Genomic DNA, 15,827 nt, shown 5'->3' on the forward strand with positions numbered 1-15,827 from the left:
ATTATAATGCCTCAATAGTAAATTCCTTAACATAATCATACCATACTCCAACAATAATACATTTCTCAATATCATATACACTAGTTGGCGTAAAACACTCGTGATAGAATGTCTGCTACAAAGTTCTCAGTTCCCTTGATATGTTTCACAGTACAGGCTATTTCCTGTAGTGTAAGGGCCCATCGGCAGATGCGTACGTCGCCATAGATGGTCATCTTTTCTTAAAGGCGATCAAACTGAGTTCCTTTCTCGATAGCCGTTTTAACTACATTAATCATCTCCAGCCCGTAATCATCATACACAGCTTCTGTAAAAAGAAACCCTTCATTTCATGTTGTATCAATTTTGATACAAAGTGAAATAACCCCCATTGAATCTACACAAATGTTAAAATCTGAGTTTTTAATATGCCATACTCTAGCTTGATCACTTTTGACCCAACTTCATACCCAAAACAGACTATAGGTGTGTTTCGTCTCACACAATTCGAGTTTGATTCCGTTTTTTTACACTGGTCGGACAGCTGTGATCGAGGTGTTTTTGAGAAAATAATAAAAATTCACAGGCCGTGTTTTTCTTCTTGAAAAAAATATTCACCAATCTCAGGTGAGTAATTTTACCTAAAAATAAGTTGTTTGCATACTATTTCTTTATATTTGTGCTGATAATGTCCAATTACGGTATGTAACAGTTTTGATACACCATGCAACGGTATGACCATGACACTTGCTGGGACTACTGTATAGTGACTTTTCTGTAGTATAATAATTAGTTGATAGAACAATTCCTAACATCTAGTAGGTAGACTCTAGTCAACTGTTGGTTCTTACACTAGCTTAGGTTTGTTTTTCTTTCATATTTTTACAATAATAATATGTAAATTATAGAAGAAAAATAGTGTCAAAATCTGTAACAATAGTAACATAGTCAAGCTGTAGACTATTGTATACTAATTTTACTTAGATTTAGCACTTACTCAGTACTATATACATACAGATGATCAGTGTGCTACTATAATAAGCCTATAATAAAGGGTGTACAGTGTAGTGCTGCTATTGAAGACCAAAAAAAGTGTCATAATGTATAACAATAATAATATAGTATTAGACTGATATTTACTAGCTACTGCTTAGAATAACTTGCATATAATTCTCTAATCATACTAATTCATACACAGAGACAGTGTTTGGGTCTAATAAGCTTAGAAAGTAGTACAGTAATTATTATTATAGAAAATAAGTAATAATATTAGGCATAGGCCTACATACTTAGTCTACTTATTATTTACTTCATATCGGTACGCAAACAGTAATAATTACTATAGGCAGTGGTGGTTTACTTATGTTTATAATAGTAATTAAAACTTAATTTATAAATCCATGAAGTTCATGAATGATTAGAGATTGTTTGGTGCAGACATTGTTTTATTTATTTTTACAGGATCTCTTTTTGTCTAGAGCGAGCGATAAATTTTGTCGCAAAACTGTTCTGAATGAAATAGATGGTAGACTTCAAGGAGAATGTAAATGAAAGTGAAGTTGGTGTAATATTTGATTATTCATCTTATGAAGTTACAATCTAATAAAAAGGCCTATAGTACATATTGAACTTATCACTTGCAATAATTGTTTTTAAAAAAAATGGCATAATAATATTTGATTGACATTCTTGCATATAGTATTTAAACTTGCAAATAAAATCCTAATCCTCTAGTATATAAAAAAGTAGCAGTGATACATTATTTTTATTTAAATTATAATTTAATTTGTGCATGCATGAAGATAAAGTAAATAAATCTAGAAATAATATATAGTTTCTTATAGTGAATTTTTTTTTTTACAGGATGGGTAAAGATTCTCACAAAAGAATTCTGTCTGAAATAGAGACTGCACATTTCTTTGGTCACTAATGTCTAATTATTCATCTATTTATTTACCTAATGTTGAAGGTGTTACTGTAACTGAAATTGAACACTTAGAAAGTGATGTAGAGAGAATAAAGGGATTGGTTCGGAGCAAGTAAAGCGGTAGACTTTATTCTGATATACATTTATAAGCTGTAGGCCTACATTTATAAGATGTACATTCATAAGATGTAAGCAGATGCTAGTCCAGCAAAGTGGTTAACTAAAACACATGAATGTTTTCTATTATTTGTGAGGAATAGGAACTGACCAACATAGTTTTTAGTGCAAGGCCTTCCGGCTGTTCAAGATTATTTTATTTCACACCATGGATAAAGACTATCTTAGTATACTGGGTGAAAGGATTTTCTAGATCTACATTGCACAGAGGAATCCAGATAAAGCTTGAAGTCTTTGATATAGAAGAAATAAATCAATTCATTGGCTTCTACCAGTCATGTCTCTGGTTTCATTGCATAGGAAAAAGTTCTAATAATGGCCAAATATCAGCATTGTAGATATATTCTAATTTCTTTCATATAAACAAGTTTGAGTCATTAAAAACTACTTTGCATTTAAAACAAAACAATTTCAAATTATACTAGATAGAGGTCATGCTGAGCAAAGTGATGCTGCTTATTGACTTACACAATAAAAAGATGCATGATTACTAAGAAATATGACATAACTGGTAATAGCAATATTGTGAAAAAAATGTAAATTACTACCTTGTAAATGAATGTCTGATGCTCCAGATTTGGGATGAATAAGTGTTTTACTCAAATTAATAATTACTCAATAAATTTTCAATGATAAGTAAAAAATACTTTTTTGTCAATTTTAACAAATTTTTACCCACCATTGCATACTGTATCAAATCTGATACATACTGTTATTTTGCAAAATAAACATTATTTGATAAAATAATTCAATTTCCTCATTATTTATGCTCTCTACACACCACAGCCCACCTTGTAAGATTTTTTTTTCTCAAAAAGCTTTCACAAAATTAATTCATGAAATGAAGGGTTATAATGCCTCAATAGTAAATTCCTTAACATAATCATACCATACTCCAACAATAATACATTTCTCAATATCATATACACTAGTTGGCGTAAAACACTCGTGATAGAATGTCTGCTACAAAGTTCTCAGTTCCCTTGATATGTTTCACAGTACAGGCTATTTCCTGTAGTGTAAGGGCCCATCGGCAGATGCGTACGTCGCCATAGATGGTCATCTTTTCTTAAAGGCGATCAAACTGAGTTCCTTTCTCGATAGCCGTTTTAACTACATTAATCATCTCCAGCCCGTAATCATCATACACAGCTTCTGTAAAAAGAAAAAAAAAACAAAGAAAAATTTACATTGATTGAATAAATTATCTTAACAAAAAACTTACCAAGGACACTACCTTTGTAAGGATACGCCTCCAAATTTCATGCTTTACCTCACTCTCATATGAGAGTCTTTAAGCAGGGAAAAATTTCCTAACATATCACGCTGAGCTGTGGGACACACCCGTGATATGTGACCAACACCACCGCAGCAATAACACTTGAGATCATCTGACCGTCGATGTACATTTTCAGTACGCCAGTTGCTCGCTCTACTGGTCCCGTTGGGACAGTTTCGTTGTATGTGGCCTGGCTTTCTACAGCTATAACAGGCGCCTGTATCTATATCCATACTGCACTTTTTGGCAATATGACCTTGTTCATTGCACTTGTAGCACCGATAAGGTCTTTTGTTGTTTCCATACTCCACAACAGCTCTTTTATCTGACCTATTTCTCCAAGTAAAGCCGCTATTACTATTGCTATGACAATCCCTGGCATAGTGTCCATAACGTCCACATGCATAACATTTACTGTTCAGGCTGATCTTCCTAACACCATGCATAGGCTGTACACCAGGGCAAGTGTGGTGTCCTGGAGATCGCGGTGTCTTGTTTTGCCAGGGTATCCTCTCTGCTGTAGAACTTGCAGCGACGTACGGAGGGGTTTGGTTTACTGGCCTCGTCACTCTAGCGTTCCGAGTGCTCTTATAGTTGTCAATAACTTTAAGATTATCTTCCACACTTACCTTAGCAGCACCATTCAGCCTCTCCAACAGATCACAAGTAACAACTGCTTTTATCCGATCAACTATCAAAAGGTTCATCAAGTCCTCAAACGTTTCCTTTATTCCCGACTGCTGGACCCACGCTCTCAAAGCGGCTTCTGTGTTGACTGCGAAGCTTCTCATGTCGTCGTGTGTTGGTACTAGCTGGTGGAATCTGACCCTATACTTTTCCTCGTTGAAACCTGCGTGCGTGAATAACTTTACCTTTACTGACTCGAAGTCCTGATGCAAGTTCAGTCCCGTCTCAACGAGGAAAGTCTTCAGTTGTCCACTCATCTTGTCCGTCAGAAGGAGCGACCAGTCCTTGGGGTCAATGCCTTGTCTCTTTGCCTGACTCTCAAAATGCCTCACATACGCACCCAGGTCTTCGTCCACCGTCATCGCCGCCACATCCCTCAAGCGGGGTACAGGGTTACATACCTTTGCTACAACCTCGACCTTCGCATCTTCCACCCTCCTCAACTCTTCCTTCACCCACTCCGCCAAACTGTCATCGGTCAGCCCAATTAGCTTTCCCTCCTCCTTCAAATCACTTATTAGCTGTCTTCTGGCACTCCTGGTAGTAGCCATGCTAAACGGACGAGCCCCCAAATGTTGGGTTCTGGAATCTAGGGTATATATATATGTAGCGACAAACAAAGACAACTAACACTATATAAATATAATAATAACAATAAGACGTTTAATATAAATATATACAGTAATAAGAACAATAAAAGAGCAAATGGAGTCTACAACATAAAATAACAAGATACTCAACGTCTCCCCGTCCACAGCCACAGCACAACTTCACATCCAGATCTCAACCCCCACGTTCCACGTTCCACGTCCACAGCCACACTACAACTAACTGATTCACACACTAGCACACGCTCTGACACCCGTCACCTGACACACCTCACGTGAACACCTCTCGCTCCATGTAAACACACTCAACCAAGGGATACAACTATACACCAAAGGGAGGGTACCTGTCGTTCCAGCACACAACACACAGGCACACAAGCAGGGGACATGTAAGGGACGTAACAAGGTAGAGAACAATTTTTGTTTTCATACAGACTGTTAATCACAAATTTATTTAAAGACGATAATTAATTTATTGATTTATTCATTGGTAGATTAATCACATTCATTTTAAAAGTTTCAAACAGTGTCATTTATGGATGACCCCCGAAACCCACAGTTATCCAAGGGATGACCGGGCAAGTCTAGTATACTACTAAAACTCAAGTTTGTTTACATGTTTGAATTTTTATTCGTTTGTTTGTTTTTTGTTTGTCTGATTGGATAATGGAGAGAATCTGCTCTATGTTTAGAGCTGCAAAATAGTATGTAGGTAGAGAACAATTTTTGTTTTCAGACAGACTGTTAATCACAAATTTCTTTAAAGACGTTAATTAATTTATTGATTTATTCATTGGTAGATTAACCACATTAATTTTAAAAGTTTAGAAAAACGACTTTACTTTGAGTGAATAGTGACGTCACATGATTTGTTTACTTTTTAGTACAATAAATGGCGGCTCTAATAAAATATTTCGTTGCTTATATAGATCTTTAACGCGTTATAAAGCTAATTTTCTGTCGGTTATAACTTTTGCAATACGTCCGTTTGCTGTTTTTATTACGTTCCAACACTTATATAAATTTTCAACTGTCTTTTTCATTTAGTTTTACAATAAATTTCACTAGTTCTACAATCTGTCCAAGAAAGTTATTTATAGATCTAGATCTAGAGTCTAGGTTAAACCAAAGATTAATTAGTTAAAAATACAATCCATTTTAAAATCATAATACATTTTTTAGTTTCTTTATTTAACTACTTTAGTCCTTAAATACTTGATATAAATCATTGTGATTTAGCTATCTAGATCTAGAATAGGTCTAATCTAGATCTAGCAATAGTTACGCAAAAACTAGGCTTAAGCAAACGAGTCGTAAAATCTAGATAATTCTATCTAGATCTAGATGATAATGAGTTTCTATACTAAACTATTTTAGACCTTCATAATTTTATATAAATCTTTGTTTAGCTATAAAATTTGCTAATTTAAGATAAAATTTAATTTAAAAGTTACTAGAGTTAGATCTAGATCTTGATAGGGCCTATGCGCGTAAATGAAGTTGCATAAGGAGACTCAAAGTATTAAATTATACCATAAAAAAACATCAGTGACGTCACGAGTCTAAATAGCTAAGTTGTTAGTGTAATAGCCTTTCATGCGGGTGGCACGGTTTCTAGACATAGCTTCAAGGTTAAATTTTCAATTTTTTTTTCAGGTAAATGATAAAGTTGCCTATCTGAACTTGGCGGGATACGGGTAAGGTGAAGTATAGTGTGGTCAGAGGGGATCCGGACAAAAGGCCGACATGGACAAAAGGCCGACACGGACAAAAGACCGATATGGACAAAAGGCCAACAAGACAAAAGGCCGACAAGACAAAAGGCCGACAAGACAAAAGGCCGACTTCCAAAAGGCCGATATCCAAAAGGCCGACAAGACAAAAAGCTGACAAGACAAATGGCCGACAGCCAAAAGGCCGACATCCAAAAGGCCGACAAGACAAAAGGCCGACAAGTTTTATTAAACAACAAACTACAATTACAGACATGTTTAATTTTTATTGAAAACCAGTTACATAATGATAAAGGTATATTACAAAATAGGAAAAAAAATGGGAATTCAATGCAAGTATTGATTGCAGCTTTCTTAAAGTCAGTGACAATAAACCGTGGAGATAAGTGTATGTGCATTTTTTCTGCGATATCTGCGAGGTCCTGAAATGCTCGTGTATACATAGCCTCGGTTTTTCGAGACATCAAAATGTAGACAAGCGGTAAAACTCTGCAGTTTTCGTAACCTACTGGGGCACTTGTATCACAATCACAACAGAATTAATGAATCCAACGAATTTAGTATACACTTTTTTTCACTTTCACGCAATTTGCAATGGACGAAACTAAAATATAATTCCAAGTTTGTCGGTATTTAACATGTAGTCCAGTAAAGGCACGTGATCTTTCTACTTCATTCGGTTTCTTTGATTTCTTTGCAAAATATGGTGATGACACCACTTTTCTGGCTATCCTTTGTACACTTCCGTCCTCTCCAATCGCATGGACCCCATTGTTCACCTTATAAGGATCGCATCTAGCATTGTCTCTTGGCGTTCCATCTTGTTGCACGTGGACGATGATGCGACGGCTTTTGACTTGGTTCTTTGATGATTATCTCACCTCGTTGACATAGAAGGAGCAATAAAAGACAGTGGTGACCGCGTTTCGCAATATTTAGGTGTTGATCCTTTGTGTTTAAGACACTCCCGTAATCTTCAGTCGCTTGGAGCGGATGGTTCACCTAATAAGGATAGCAACTAGCATCGTCTCTTCTCTTGAATGTTTCACTTTATTTCATGCTTTATTTCGATAGATGTCAAGATAGCAGCTATGCAGTAACATATATTTTGAGATATTAGTATTTTTTATGCTTGTCGGCCTTATGGCTGTCGGCCTTATGTCCTGTCGGCCTTTTGGCTGTCTGCCTTATGGCTGTCGGCCTTATGTCCTGTCGGCCTTATGTCCTGTCGGCCTTATGTCCTGTCGGCCTTTTGGCTGTCTGCCTTATGGTTGTCGGCCTTATGTCCTGTCGGTCTTATGTCCTGTCGGCCTTTTGGCTGTCCGCCTTTTGTCCATGTCGGCCTTTTGTCCGTGTCGGCCTTTTGTCTTGTCGGCCTTTTGGATGTCGGCCTTTTGTCCTACACCCGGTCAGAGACATGCTCGGCCGGAATAGGTTGTCTGAGACTTGGCGTGTCACTGGGCAGGTGAAGTAGAGTTGAGTAGGTCACCTGTGATGTCAGTATATGAAGGGATAGTGTGGTTAGACCAATGCTCAGCCGAAATCGGTGTTTTTAAAAGATAAAAAAAACAACGTCTTTTTGAATGTGGGGTCTGTTTTTTGTGTGAAGATAAGTGACAGACGTGATGTTTTTTATGGTTGACCCCCGAAACCCACAGTTATTCAAGGGATGACGGGTAGTCTAGTATACTACTAAAACTCAAGTTTGTTTACATGTTTGAATTTTTTTTTTTTGTTTGTCCGTTTGGTTACAGGATAGAACTAGATTGTAGAGTTACTACAGCAAATACCAGATCTAGATCTAGACTTAATTTACCAAACCAATCGTAGAATCTAGATAATTCTATCTAAGTCTAGATAAAAATGATTTTCTCTACTAAACTATTTCAGACCTTTATTATGTTATATTAATCTTTGTTTTTTAAGCTATGCAATTGGCTAATTTAAGATAAAATGTAATTTGAAATAATTCTAGATCTAGATCTAGGGCCGATTCGCGTAGTTTCTTATGCAGACTAAAACTAAAATGTATAAGTTATTACCTACAGATGAGCCTAGATTGCTTAGAGATTAGCGTATTAGGTTACCATGCGGCTGGCACGGGTTCGAGACACATCATGTATATGTTAATTTTTACAAGCTTTTATTTAACTCACTTCCTCGTCAGTCTGTCGTCAGTCTGTCGTCAGTCTGTCTAGACGGAAACGCAGGAGTGAAAATTCGGACAGTTCTACTTGACCGACACGATTCACAGTTGGCACGTGGGTCAAGACATGAAGACAATGCAATCTGAAACTAAATTTGACTTAATTGGATGCATAATTGATTTTTTATGAATTAATTAAAATTTGGACCGAATTAGTAGGCATGTCTAGCCAACCACACCACACGCGTCATCAATAGCTGCGCCATCACGACCACGTAATGGCTGCGTTCAAAAACCATTGCGCGCCTACTGAACGTGATATTCAGTAGGCGCGCAATGGTTTTTAGTCATGTAACTCTATTGTAGATAAAACATGTAAAGTACTGAATAAAAAATTCATAAAAAACGTTTTAATAACAAGCTTTTATGTAATGATGCACTAAAAAGTAGAAAATAAATTATAGACTACTATTTAAATAACTATAAAGAAAAGCGTGGGTGTCTTCCTTAACATTAGTAAAGGTATCCAATAGATACTAAAGTGACCCACGCTTTTCTTTATAGTTATTTAAATAGTAGTCTATAATTTATTTTCTACTTTTTAGTGCATCATTACATAAAAGCTTGTTATTAAAACGTTTTTTATGAATTTTTTTTTTCCAATTTACGTCTTTTTGAATGTGGGGGTCTGGTTATTTTGATATAGGTGACAGACGTGATGTCATTTATGGATGACCCGAGAAACCCACAGTTATCTAACTAACGGGTAGTCTAGTAAACTACTAAAACTCACGTTTGTTTACATGTTTGAATTTTGAATTTTTATTTTTTTGTTTGTTTGTCCGTTTGGTTACAGGAGAGAACCTGCACTATGTGTCGAGCTGTAAAATAGTATGTAGGTAGAGAACATTTTTCTTTTTTAGACAGACTGTTAATCACGAATTTATTTAAAGAAGTTAATTAATTAATTAATTTATTTATTGGTAGATTAACCACATTAATTATAAAAGTTCAGAACAATGACTTTACTTAGAGTGAATAGTGACGTCACATGATTTATTTACTTTTTAAAACAACAATGGCTGCTTCCATAGATTCTAGAGTTACGACAAAATCTCGGCTTAAGCAAACCAGTCGTAGAATCTATATAACTCTATCTAGATCTATATAATAATGAGTTTCTAAACTAAACTATTTCAGACCTTCATTATTTTATATAATATTTGTTTTTTTAGCTATGCAATTGGCTAATTTAAGATAAAATTTAATTTGAAAGATACTAGATCTAGATCTAGGGCCTATGCGCGTAAATTAAGTTTCATAAGGAGACTCAAAGAATATAGCACACCAATGACGTCACGAGTCTAGATAGCTAAGTTGTTAGTGTAATAGGCTTCCATGCGGGTGGCACGGGTTCTAGACGCATCATGTGAATGTTAATTTTTTTTTCAATTATCGTCTTTTTCAATGTGGGGTCTGGTTATTTTGTGATAAGTGACAGACGTGATGTCATTTATGGATGACCCCCGAAACCCAGTTATCTAATTAGGTAACGGGTTGTCTAGTTTAGACTATAATTATTACAGAGTTAGACATTTAGATCGGTAATCTTCTGTGTAATATCTCATTCTTTTAGTGATCATTTCTAAAGTTTATCTTGCCGGGACATTGAGCAAAAATGTCTCAACAAATCTCTTTACTAGCAAACATCTAGTGCTTTAATGTTTCCATTACAAACGATTTCTTCTTGCCCCCGCCCCCGCCCCCACCTACTGTTAACTGTTCTAAAAAACAATTTATTTCACATTCACCGTATCTGTATTTTTCTTAATCCGGATCCTGTATTTCAATTTCTTTCTCCGACCACCTGGAAATTTAGCGTAGCATTTGAAGTACATTATTAAGTAATTAAAAAAATTCCGATAGTAAAAAGTATTAAATATCGACTAATTTTAAAAGTTTATCAAATTTAAGACGTATCTGACATATTGGAATAAATAAATACAAGTGTTAATCCTGACAAAGATGATTTCCTTGATCAATAATGCATCGCAGTATCATCTATGTTCGCTGACGTAAAATAATTTTAGTTTGACTGACGCGCACTGGCTACTGCTAGTGCTTGAATTGGACAGTCGGGACATTATCACGTATCAATAACATGGGGTCATGGAGTTTAGCTCGACTTGAATACGGTTTCCAACTGTTCAACTTCTGTCAAGGAAGGTATTACGTGGTGTCAGTAGTGTTACGTAACAACAAAGGCGTAGCGACCCTTCCCGGCGTCCGGAGACAAACTTTTCGATTTTCACCCCCCTCAAACTTTCGATTTGCACCCCCCCTCAAACTTTCGATTAGCACCCCCCCCCCCCCCACTCAAACTTTCAATTTATTTTTCCAACCCATTTTGGCGCCCCCTAAGGTCGGCGCCCGGGGACATATGTCCCCTCCCCCGCCACCCCACCCCCCCTCGCTACGCTACTGCGTAACAAGGATGACGAACATGCGTGCCAGAACGCTGTATGTCAGTTTTAATTATTGTAGCAAATAAAAAAAGTTTTCAGAAGCTTTTGAAGTAATATCACGAAGTGATATGATACGCAAATAATTTTAAATAGTGATATTGTTTACAAGATAAAGTTGTTAATGTTTTTTATTGAATGCTTCCTTTTGAAAAAGCAGAGCTTAGTAGGATACTATAGACCCATGCTTTAATATTTATAAATAAATTTTATTCTTCAACAATAAAGATTTTGTTTACATTTTTATTACTAGACTTATATAACAGTTCTAGCAATTAATTGACACTTAACAATGCAAGCAAGCAGGGCTTCACAAGTGCACACAAATATAAATAATTTAGCCGACATCGGCTAGGCTTTGCTCCAGCCATTACAGCCATTTCATTATTTAAATGCCAACGCTGAAATATAGGTTTGTTTACAAATTGTTTTTAGAAAAATTAAAGAAAATTATAGAACTTTAAAAGGTACGAAATCTAACCAAACGGAACTTTATCCGGAACCGGAACCGGAATGTTAACTTATTCGGGACAATTAACCTGAAATTAACCTGGAAACGAAATGTAACCAGAAAAAACCAGAGTCGGAAATTTGAGACAAATGGGAATTTATTCGCAACTTGAAATTTAACTAAAATAGAAACCTTAATAGGTAAGAAATTTAACTGTAAACGGAACTTTAATCGAAATAACCTGAACTGGAAATTTAACAGGAAATGAAACCATTATTAACCTAAACCTTAACCGTCGGTAGACCATTACTCGGCGTAGGGGGGGGGGGGGGACTGTCTCCTATCCAAAGAGATGCCTAAAAGAAATTCTATTTGCAGACCATTATGCAGTAACATCGATGACGTCATTATTATTGTGTATTTTTTCGGCATTGGCTTTTTAATTTTTTGTTTACTCTAGAATCAATGATGTCATTTTACTACGTGTAAATTTCCGGCTTTAGAATATATCTCCCATATGTTACATGTGACGTCATGTTTCGTTTTCCGTTTGACTATGAACGTTTTTATTTTGTTGTGTTTTTTTCTAGAGCGATGCTGAATGACAGAATGTCAGATAGAGTGACAGAATAATGAAACTATTATAATGATTAGTTATTTACTATTATTTTTCAGAGCTAAATAATCCGTGATGTAGTTGCCTCCGTTCAATAAGTAAATCATAACGATCGCGAATATAATTTTTCAGTCCTTAAGAAATATATTTCTGAAACTCCTTACCAAATAACAAGTTCGTGTCGTTTCTGCAAGTAATCAATCTAATTCAAGCACTTTAATTTTTAAAAAAAACGTATTTTGTATACAAGGTCACGGTCAGTCTAGGTCAGTTTTCGGTCCTTTTAAACGCCATTATTCACATAATTTTAGTTTTACCAATCGAATGAGAGTGAACTGCACACTCGTTAAGAGAACTGTATCTGATACTTGCCAAAATAGCTGGGATAAATAGGCGTACAAATCCGCTTTGCTTTTATAGATAAAGATTTAAAGGACAACATTCATCTAGGAAACCCATATTGACAATACCCATTACCTTATTACCTGCAACGAGGTTGTTACAATACTTAAATGGACACAGTTCTCTGAGTTAACTTAGTTCTTTATTCTTATTTACAGAGAGCTCAGACGACACGTCCTGTTTCTCCTCTGAGGCTACCTTACGTTCACTAACTAACATGTAGGCCTACACTTTTACTAAACATCGCAGATGACACAGTGAACACAAAAAGGACGTAACCACGATATACATAATACAAAAGACGTAACAACCACTATCAAGACATAATGTAACAGAGGTTTATATTTTATTGTTTTGACTTGTATTAATGAAGTATAGGACGTGGAGCTTTGAGGCTGTTGTAATGTTTCATGGAGATGAATCTGAACTGGTGGTAGCCAACGTTGCTAATGGTAACTAAATTCAGTGAGTAATGATTTAAGAAAAGTTTGAGGGCGTTGGGGTGAGGTGGTGAACTTCGTAGCGACACCGGTATGGGCACACCAACATAAAACGATTGATGTAAAATTTCTGTTTACCTGTTCACAACCAAGCCTGTAACTTCCTACCGTGACCTCCAACTGCCATCTACATCTCTCGCTGCACACCTCCTTACTCCCGCTCAACACACACTCTCTGTCACTCGACCAGTCGCTTCCCTTGTTACCGTCATTCACGACGTACAACAACATACACGTCAACAAACTCGTCCTCCCACTGCGACACTACCGTATACACACACACGCAGTGATCCTTCCACTTACACACCTTTCATAAACATCACATCACTACCAAAAAAATGCACAATATAAATCAAAACTGTATTTCGAAAATGTCTTGCTTTTAAAGTTTTGTTAAGCTTTTGGAAAAGCAATGTATGTCTGTGTGTCTGTGTCTGTGTGTGTGTGTGTGTCTTTTATGCATTACTACACCTCTCATCACATCGCCGTGAACCTTTAGGAAGTTGTTGTGAATATTCCTGGGGAGGTTTCTGCGGAATTTTTTTTTTTTTTCAAATTCGCAGGGGTGGCGCCCGGTAGGGCGCAATTTGTTATTTCTCTATATACGGTATATAAATATAAAAGTCGATTTTTGTTTGACATCGTTCATCCGATAGCCTTGAGGCTTGAGGGAGTTCATTATAACACTCTAGGGAAGGGTTCTGTAAAAAAAAAATTTAATTTCGCAAGGGCGGCGAAACAGAAGGTTGCGATTTTCCTCTATACGGTATATAAAAATAATAAAAGTGAATTGCAGTCACACCGTCAATCCGATAGGCATGGTACTTTGGGGAGTTCATTATAAAACTCTAGGGAAGGGTTCTGTGAAAAAAAACTTTTTTTAAAAATTTCGCAAGGGCGGCGCCACAGGAGGGTGCGATTTTTCTCTATATACTGTATATAAAAATAAAAGTCGATTTTGGTTTGACACCGTTCATCTGATAGCCATGAGACTTTGAGGGAGTTGATTAGGACACTCTGGGGAAGGGTTCTGTATAAACAAAATAATTTTTAATTTCGCAAGGGCGGCGCCACTGGAGGGTGCGATTTTTCTCTATATATGGTATATAAAAATCAACGTCGATTTTGGTTTCAATGCGTTCATCCGATCGCCATCAAACTTTGGGGAGTTAATTAGAACACTTCAGGGGAGGTTTCTGTAAAAAAAAAACTTTTTTTTTTAAATTTCGCAAGGGCGGCGCCACGGAATGGTGGGATTTTTCTCAATATACGGTATATAAAAATAAAAGACGATTGCGGTTCGACGCGATTTTTTCCGGTGCTATAAAACTTTAGGGAGTTGATGAATACTCCCGAGAAGGTTTCTGGGGTGGGAGGGGGAATAGTGGTGGGTGGGTGGTGGGGGCAGGGTGGTTTAATTTTGCATGGGCGGCCCACCGGTAGGATGCGATTTGGCGCCCTGGTCTTTCCCGTGAGCGCTATGGCGACTACGTTCGGTCTAAACAGTGTGATAGACATGGATAGGATGAGGCGTTACAAGCGTTCACTAAATTGAATCAGGCGTGTCCTCTGACGCCCTGGTGGGGTGCGATTAGGCTGCAAATAAAAATGTTTTTTTCAGCCCCCAAAGGCTCACATGGGCCGCTGAGGGCCATGTAATACGTTTTATTTTAATAATCAGAAAAATTAACCAAGGTTAGATTATTAACTGGGATGTTTCTTTTTGTCCGTAAAAAATCCAGTTTCGCCACTTTGCGAATGGTGCAATTAGCATTTATTTTTAGATAATCCAATCAGAAATTGAGATCGAGCATCTAAGAATAGACCATTAATAACACTAACATATTGCATCAGTCACACTGATGTTTAAAACACGTCAAATAATTTTTTTTCGTGTTAAATAACAAATCCTGTTCATTTAGCGAATGACGCAATCTGCATCATTGTTAACAGGATGCTATTTGGCACGATGGCGCCTGTTAGTTTTAAGGAGCCAAGGGTCGTGCGCCGCGCCTATGCGGTAGTGTAATCGAAGTGTGTTCTACCATATTATTTCGGTGAGTCATTAATGTACACTCAATGTTTTTATGCGGTAGTGTAGGTAGACCCGTGTCCCGATATTTATGATCCAAGCGCAGGCATTGTTTACATTTAAATAACTCACTTTTAGAAAACATGGCCACGAGTCTAAGAATATAGGATTGGTAACGCATGGATGAAACCCTTCTTATATATTTTGTCGGACTTTCTTCTATTCCCGCAGCAACGCGCGGGGACGGGTAAGCTAGTCAAATAATACAATACAGGGTGCATTACAGGTCTTTCTAAATTCTGCTCAGGCTTGTTATACAGAAGACTTATAATTAAAGGAGCATTTTCTAATTTCTAAACATATGAAGCTAGTAGGAGCTTCTTGTATATCTGCTCGGAAACCAGCATACCTCACCGATCCCCACTTCCCCCACACACAAACACACACATTCCACCAAACAACCTCTGTTACCTCACCCAGCCCTACACCAACACGCACAGGTATTTATTTTTATGTTAAAATGGGTCAAGTCTATAAATAGAAATTGTGTAAAAAAAATCAATACCGACTAGCGCTTGTTGATTTTTTATACATTGGTTTTAATCTCTAAAAATACATTCAAATTCTCCACTTTCCAATTTTGTTGTTGTTTTTAATATTAAGCCAAAGATCGCGAGATACGGCGGCAAAAACAGACACGATTTGTTTTTTTGTGTGATAAACAAAAGAATTGAGTACGTGACTTTTATCACATGAACGTCTGCGCGA

General features: G+C 36.7%; 1 protein-coding gene and 1 long non-coding RNA gene across 4 annotated transcripts; one reads left to right on the forward strand and one right to left on the reverse strand.

Annotated features, from left to right (window-relative positions):
* The first annotated feature begins 328 nt into the window (after positions 1–328).
* LOC131944947 (uncharacterized) lies at positions 329–2,928 on the forward strand. 2 transcript variants are annotated; one of them, XR_009387101.1, is made up of 3 exons: positions 329–606; positions 1,441–1,543; positions 1,843–2,928. It is a non-coding gene; the product is annotated as an uncharacterized LOC131944947 (long non-coding RNA). The 2 variants fall into 2 exon arrangements; XR_009387100.1 differs by having other exon boundaries at positions 1,441–1,537.
* Positions 2,929–2,945: 17 nt separating this feature from the next.
* Positions 2,946–5,019, reverse strand: LOC131944946 (uncharacterized). Of its 2 annotated transcripts, none has more exons than XR_009387099.1 (2): positions 4,786–5,019; positions 2,946–3,238 (listed from the first exon to the last, which is right to left on the reverse strand). XR_009387099.1 is itself a non-coding variant. In XM_059305854.1 (2 exons), exon 2 carries the CDS (start codon positions 4,598–4,600, stop codon positions 3,353–3,355), a length of 1,248 nt encoding a protein of 415 aa, XP_059161837.1. In that variant the 5' UTR covers positions 4,601–4,638; positions 4,786–5,019; the 3' UTR covers positions 2,946–3,352. The 2 variants fall into 2 exon arrangements, 1 of the variants encoding a protein (XP_059161837.1); XM_059305854.1 differs by having other exon boundaries at positions 2,946–4,638.
* Positions 5,020–15,827: the final 10,808 nt, after the last annotated feature.

Source organism: Physella acuta, unplaced genomic scaffold (genome assembly GCF_028476545.2).
Source record: "Physella acuta isolate Inbredline_101_S28 unplaced genomic scaffold, ASM2847654v3 ptg000516l, whole genome shotgun sequence".
In the NCBI taxonomy this organism is placed as follows: Eukaryota; Metazoa; Mollusca; class Gastropoda; family Physidae; genus Physella; species Physella acuta.